The 7,650-nt window shown below is 46.3% G+C and overlaps 1 protein-coding gene across 6 annotated transcripts in view; it reads left to right on the plus strand.

Moving 5' to 3' along the window:
- The window catches only part of btbd10a (BTB (POZ) domain containing 10a), a 25,596-nt gene extending 18,271 nt beyond the window's left edge, over nucleotides 1-7,325 (plus strand). For all 6 annotated transcript variants that reach the window (XM_046311439.1, XM_046311430.1, XM_046311472.1 and 3 more), the window contains 4 exons: nucleotides 3,217-3,337; nucleotides 5,663-5,860; nucleotides 6,199-6,309; nucleotides 6,659-7,325. In XM_046311439.1, the coding sequence (XP_046167395.1) occupies nucleotides 3,217-3,337; nucleotides 5,663-5,860; nucleotides 6,199-6,309; nucleotides 6,659-6,978 (750 nt within the window). In that variant the 3' untranslated portion in view covers nucleotides 6,979-7,325. The remainder of the gene's footprint in view (nucleotides 1-3,216; nucleotides 3,338-5,662; nucleotides 5,861-6,198; nucleotides 6,310-6,658) is intronic.
- Nucleotides 7,326-7,650: the final 325 nt, after the last annotated feature.

Here is a 7,650-nt window from a genome sequence, read left to right on the forward strand (position 1 = left end):
CCCTATCCTCCAGGCCGGCTCGGTCCTCCCCTCCCGCTCCGTGGCTCGATGACTCATTGCGAGCTCACAGAACAGGGCTCCGGGCAGCCGAGCGGAAATGGAGGGAAACTCGCCTCCCTGCGGACCTGGCATCCTTTCACTCCCTCCTCTCTACATTTTCCTCCTCTGTCTCTGCTGCTAAAGCCACTTTCTACCACGCTAAATTCCAAGCATCTGCCTCTAACCCTAGGAAGCTCTTTGCCACCTTCTCCTCCCTCCTGAATCCTCCTCCCCCTCCTCCCTCTCTGCAGATGACTTCGTCAACCATTTTGAAAAGAAGGTCGACGACATTCGATCCTCGTTTGCTAAGTCAAACGACACCGCTGGTTCTGCTCACACTGCCCTACCCTGTGCTCTGACCTCTTTCTCCCCTCTCTCTCCAGATGAAATCTCGCGTCTTGTGACGGCCGGCCGCCCAACAACCTGCCCGCTTGACCCTATCCCCTCTCTTCTCCAGACCATTTCCGGAGACCTTCTCCCTTACCTCACCTCGCTCATCAACTCATCCCTGACCGCTGGCTACGTCCCTTCCGTCTTCAAGAGAGCGAGAGTTGCACCCCTTCTGAAAAAACCTACACTCGATCCCTCCGATGTCAACAATTACAGACCAGTATCCCTTTCTTTTCTCTCCAAAACTCTTGAACGTGCCGTCCTTGGCCAGCTCTCTCGCTATCTCTCTCTGAATGACCTTGATCCAAATCAGTCAGGTTTCAAGACTAGTCATTCAACTGAGACTGCTCTCCTCTGTATCACGGAGGCGCTCCGCACTGCTAAAGCTAACTCTCTCTCCTCTGCTCTCATCCTTCTAGATCTATCGGCTGCCTTCGATACTGTGAACCATCAGATCCTCCTCTCCACCCTCTCAGAGTTGGGCATTTCCGGCGCGGCCCACGCTTGGATTGCGTCCTACCTGACAGGCCGCTCCTACCAGGTGGCGTGGCGAGAATCCTGTCTCCTCACCACGCGCTCTCACCACTGGTGTCCCCCAGGGCTCTGTTCTTGGCCCTCTCCTATTCTCGCTATACACCAAGTCACTTGGCTCTGTCATAACCTCACATGGTCTCTCCTATCATTGCTATGCAGACGACACACAATTAATCTTCTCCTTTCCCCCTTCTGACGACCAGGTGGCGAATCGCATCTCTGCATGTCTGGCAGACATATCAGTGTGGATGACTGATCACCACCTCAAGCTGAACCTCGGCAAGACGGAGCTGCTCTTCCTCCCGGGGAAGGACTGCCCGTTCCATGATCTCGCCATCACGGTTGACAACTCCATTGTGTCCTCCTCCCAGAGCGCCAAGAACCTTGGCGTGATCCTGGACAACACCCTGTCGTTCTCAACCAACATCAAGGCGGTGGCCCGTTCCTGTAGGTTCATGCTCTACAACATCCGCAGAGTACGACCCTGCCTCACACAGGAAGCGGCGCAGGTCCTAATCCAGGCACTTGTCATCTCCCGTCTGGATTACTGCAACTCGCTGTTGGCTGGGCTCCCTGCCTGTGCCATTAAACCCCTTCAACTCATCCAGAACGCCGCAGCCCGTCTGGTGTTCAACCTTCCCAAGTTCTCTCACGTCACCCCGCTCCTCCGTTCTCTCCACTGGCTTCCAGTTGAAGCTCTCATCCGCTACAAGACCATGGTGCTTGCCTACGGAGCTGTGAGGGGAACGGCACCTCAGTACCTCCAGGCTCTGATCAGGCCCTACACCCAAACAAGGGCACTGCGTTCATCCACCTCTGGCCTGCTCGCCTCCCTACCACTGAGGAAGTACAGTTCCCGCTCAGCCCAGTCAAAGCTGTTCGCTGCTCTGGCCCCCCAATGGTGGAACAAACCCCCTCACGACGCCAGGACAGCGGAGTCAATCACCACCTTCCGGAGACACCTGAAACCCCACCTCTTTAAGGAATACCTAGGATAGGATAAGTAATCCCTCTCACCCCCCCTTTAAGATTTAGATGCACTATTGTAAAGTGACTGTTCCACTGGATCTCATAAGGTGAATGCACCAATTTGTAAGTCGCTCTGGATAAGAGCGTCTGCTAAATGACTTAAATGTAATGTAAATGTAGTTAACAATTTCCTTCAAACTGCACGCAGAGGCATACACATTTTATCCATGAGTTCATCTGACTCTGGGGAAGTAGATAAAGGGCATCATTGCCAAAATCCTGAACTATCTCAATGTATTTATTAAATTATGTTGTGGAGTTATGGCCACAGATTTGAGTGGCCATATGTATAGGGGTCAATACATTGTTTTCTGTTAGCACATTATTGCGGCATCATTTTCGTATTATTCAAACACTTGTATTGCGTTTGTATGCAATTACTGTCAAGTGATACGTTGACAAGTAAGCTCGTTTACAAACATCTCCGCGGTTATCCATCCGACATTGTGTATTTTTGGGGAAGTGTGGAAATGCTGGGCAGATAATCTGTGCAGTGTTACGTAAAGCAGATTTTCAGGGATCAGAGCTACTAATACTGTACAACATGCTAGTGCTTTCATTTTTGTGTCCGTTTGCCCCGGTATTCCACTTAAGTCTCCAGAGACACAGGGCAGGAGAACAACCAGGTAATTGCATCTGTTTTTGCGTGTATCATAAGGTTTCTGGGCTTTATTACAGTATCAGGGGCAGCTCTCTGTGTGCCTCCGAGGTAGTACTGTGTGCCAGAGTAGCAATTTCACATCTGTATGCTTCTTTGTATGGGGGAGAGAAATGCTAATGTAGATAGTCAGGACTCTGGTTTGCTGCAAGAACTTCTGTGTTTGATTTCAATGCTTACCTTGAATTTTCAGTATTGAATGTCTCGTAGTACCGATCCGTTCTGTGATTGTGAAGAGCTCTTCTATCAAAGGCGACCCGACCATAATAGCAGGGAAAGAAAAAAACATGGCTGGCAGCATTAGCATTTAGGGCACAGAGCAAGCTAACAGCCGTTTACGACGCTGTCTTGTGAATAGCTGCGCGTCGCTGCTGCTGCCTCGATACCTTTTATTTTCATCATTATACTTGAACTCTGTCAATATTTCACTGGCTGTAAATAGCTCTGCGGGGGGAGTGTGACGTCGCTGACATTTGCTGTTGTCGGAAGGCTCTGTTCTGTGTGCGCAGACCAGCCTCAGTAATGGCTGCCCGTTTTGTTTTTCCTGTGTGACTTTTAAATGGCAGGATTACTACAAATCTGGGATAATCTGCTGTCCTGATGGGATCCCCATTCCTGAGCTGAGAGAAGCATGTGACTACCTCTGCATCTCCTTTGACTACAGCACCATCAAGTGTAGAGACCTCAGTGAGTGTGTATATATTGTATGATGCCCTCTTTCCCCCTCATTGCTGTACATTGATAATGGGTTATTACATTTTAGGCAGAATATTCCTGTGTAATATTTCATGCCATATCATTCTGTATTAGCTGCAATATTTAGCCTGTGTTCAGTGTCGTGAGGTTGTTGATATGATGCACAGCTCTGAAACCAGGTCAATATTGGCCTACAGATTTGATGCAACTCAGATGATCGCAGGTTTCCACAATGTGGGTCACTGACTGCTGTAGCCATTGATTGACATTGTTTGAAATGTGGATGAGTGCCTAGTTTTGTTGACTTGCTGCGAGTGAGCCTGTGTGTGTGTGTGTGTGTGAGAACATATACAGTGCAATCGGAACGTATTCAGAGCCCTTCCCTTTTTTAAATGTTACCTTACAGCCACATTCCAAAATGGATTAATATAATTTATCTACACAAAATACCACATAATGAAAAAGGTAAAACGGTTATTTGATTTTTTTTTTGTAAATGTATTACAAATATTTAATTTATTTACATAAACATACCTTATTTTCATAAGTATTCAGACCCTTTGCTATGAGAATCCAAATTGAGCTCGGGTGCATCCTGTTTCATTGATCATCCTTGATGGTTATACAATTTGGGGTCCACCTGTGGTAAATTCAATTGATTGGACATAATTTGGAATGGCACACAACTGTCTATATTAAGGTCAAATCAAATCAAATTTTATTTGTCACATACACATGGTTAGCAGATGTTAATGCGAGTGTAGCGAAATGCTTGTGCTTCTAGTTCCGACAATGCAGTGATAACCAACAAGTAATCTAACTAACAATTCCAAAACTACTGTCTTATACACAGTGTAAGGGGATAAGGAACATGTACATAAGGATATATGAATGAGTGATGGTACAGAGCAGCATACAGTAGATGGTATCGAGTACAGTATATACATATGAGATGAGTGTGTAGACAAAGTAAACAAAGTGGCATAGTTAAAGTGGCTAGTGATACATGTGTTACATAAGGATGCAGTCGATGTTGTAGAGTACAGTATATACATATGCATATGAGATGAATAATGTAGGGTAAGTAACATTATATAAGGTAGCATTGTTTAAAGTGGCTAGTGATATATCCCACAGTTGACAGTGCATGTCAGAGCAAAAACCAAGCCATGAGGTCGAACGAATTGTCCGTAGAGCTCCGAGACAGGATTGTGTCGAAGCACAGATCTGGGAAAGGGTACCAAAACATTTATGCTGCATTGAAGGTACTCTAGGACATGGGGCCCTCCATTCATAAATGGAAGAAGTTCGGAACCACCAAGACTCTCCCTACCGCTGGCCGCCCAGCCAAACTAGCAATCCGGGGAGAAGGGCATTGGTCAGGGAGGTGACCAAGAACCCGATGGTCACTTTGACAGAGCTCCTGTGTGGACATGGGAGAACCTTCCAGAAAAACAGCCATGTCTGCAGTACTCCACTGATCAGGCCTTTCTGGTAGTGGCCAGAAGAAAGCCACTCATCAGTAACAGGCACATGACAGCCCGCTTGGAGTTTGCCAAGGCACCTAAAGTACTCAGACCATGAGAAACAAGATTCTCTGGTCTGATGAAAGCAAGGTTGAACTCTTTTTGGCCTGAATGCAAAATGTCACATCTGGAGGAAACCTGGCACCATCCCTACAGTGAAGCGTGGTGGCAGCATCATGCTGTGGGGATGTTTTTCAGCAGCAGGGACTGAGTGACTAGTCAAGATCGAGGGAAAGATGAACAGAGCAAAGTAGATCCTTGACGATAACCTGCTCCAGAGCACTCAGGACCTCCGACTGGGGCGACGGTGCACCGTCCAACAGGACAACGATCCTAAGCACACAGCCAAGACAATGCAGGAGTGGCTTCGGGACAACATCTCTGGAGAGACCTGAAAGTAGCTGTGCAGCGACGCTCCCCATTCAACCTGACAGAGCTTGATAGGATCTGCAGAGAAGAATGGGAGAAACTCTCCAAATACAGGAGTGCCAAGCTTGTAGTCATACCCAAGAATACTCAAGGTAGTAGTCACTGCCAAAGGTGCTGCAACAAAGTACTGAGTAAAGGGTCTGAATACTTCAATTCTTTAGCAAATGTATTAACAAAAAATAAACTGTTTGCTTGTTTTCAGTATGGGGTCGTGTGTGTAGATGGATGAGGGACATATTTGAAATAGCTTTTACGTAACGATGTGGGAAAGGTAAAGGGGTCTGAATAGGTAAAGGGGTCTGAACTATGATGCACTCTTCATGACCTTGTCCCACTGACACCACCCACTCCTATCTTCTAGGTGCACTCATGCACGAGCTGTCCAACGATGGAGCGAGGCGTCAGTTTGAGTTCTACTTGGAGGAGATGGTGGTGCCGCTGATGGTCGCCAGCGCCCAGAACGGAGAGAGGGAGTGTCACGTGGTGGTCCTGACTGACGACGACGTGGTGGACTGGGACGAGGAGTACCCTCCGCAGATGGGAGAGGAGTATTCACAGAGTGAGTTAGGTCATTCGCCTCACTGGCTCTGATATAGTATATGTGGAATATTGTACAAGCAAGCCATTTCAACAATCATCCATAAGTAGTTTATACACCCTTGGCTGGTATGTGTATCCCTAATGTTAAAGGCCCAGTGCGTCAGTTCTGGACAAGTTACTTACTGTAGTGGTTTTTTCTTAATGGTCAAAAAGAAACAAGTTTCATCAGCTGTTATATGATACAAACCCTGGAAATTAAGAATGAGTGCAGTAGGCCTTTAAATCCAACACCTAATAGTTATGTATTGCTGAATGCCTGTGCAGTTTCTTGTAATATGTATGACTTTTTATTTACAGTTATATACAGCACAAAACTGTACAGATTCTTCAAGTACATAGAGAATCGAGATGTTGCCAAATCAGTATTAAAAGACAGAGGACTTAAGAAAATCAGACTTGGAATTGAAGGTATGCTGGATCACTGAATTTCCTTCCACAAAATGTCAATCAAGAGGTTTGCTTTCATGTCTTTAAAATTTGATAACACTAAGTTCTTAAACCTGCATAGTAATCCTGTAATTACCAGAACCACTCGCTATACTGCAATCCTTATCTTATTGCTACATTACAGCATGTGTCAATGTTACTAGAAGAGTAGTAACTGTTATTATACAGGTATAAGAGCAACTCAATATCACCTAAAGGGTTACCTCAATTTGGTTAAAAAAATTAGACTACAGTTGATGTATAAATATAATACATGTATTTCGAAGTGTTTGAACAGAACATACGTCACTGTCTCTTTTTACCCTCCCAGGTTACCCCACCTACAAGGAGAAGGTGAAGAAGCGTCCCGGCGGCCGGCCAGAGGTAATCTACAACTATGTGCAGCGGCCCTTCATCCGCATGTCTTGGGAGAAGGAGGAGGGCAAGAGCCGCCATGTTGACTTCCAGTGTGTGAAGAGCAAGTCCATCACAAACCTAGCAGCCGCCGCTGCGGACATTCCCCAGGACCAGCTGGTCAACATGCACCCTGGCCCTCAGGTGGACGAACTGGACATCCAGCCTCAGCCAAGCTACCACTACGAGCCAGACCCAGACGCCCCCTCAGAGCACTGTAGTGACGAGCGAGTTTGACAGCAGAAACCAAATTGCCGTTGCAACTCTTGTGCAGCCTTAAGGCAAAAAAAACTGGTATACATTGTCAACAGCCTGGGAAGGAGTAGCAAAGCATTGCCTCCTTGTACTGTTAACTGACCAAAGGAGATTTATTTTATTTTAATCAAGAATATTTGAATCACAAACTTGTCTGTGGGTGTGGTGGTGCTGCTGTGTACAGTTACAGTACTGTAGTTCCTAAAGGGTTTGGTTTTATCCACTTCTGCTTGCTCTGCCTGTTGGTGCGGGTGAGACTTACTACAGTAGTCTACCACCAGAGCCTCACTGATGCTTTGGCCTCAATAAAGATTTTTATTTAATAATGACTACTTGATTTGAGTATGTTTGCTTGTGCTGGAAAGGACCTAAGCTTACATGTTGTTCATTAGCTACTACTATTATTATTACTCAGTCAATGGTGCATGAAGAGCCGATATGGTACAACATTGAATCTGTTTCAATTGGAGAGCATGCCATATTTGCTCCTTAGCAGCTGATGACAGCCGGCTGACAAGTGTGGCAACCGCTTACTGTGTCTGAAGGGACCAGTACTGCATGAGCATTAAGCTGAACAAACTTTTCCAAAAAGGCTCAGTGGAATTCAGCAATGAGGCCCGGGTATATGGGCAACTCACGATTTCCTGGATACGA

This window comes from Oncorhynchus gorbuscha, linkage group LG02 (assembly GCF_021184085.1).
Source record: "Oncorhynchus gorbuscha isolate QuinsamMale2020 ecotype Even-year linkage group LG02, OgorEven_v1.0, whole genome shotgun sequence".
Lineage (NCBI taxonomy): Eukaryota > Metazoa > Chordata > Actinopteri > Salmoniformes > Salmonidae > Oncorhynchus > Oncorhynchus gorbuscha.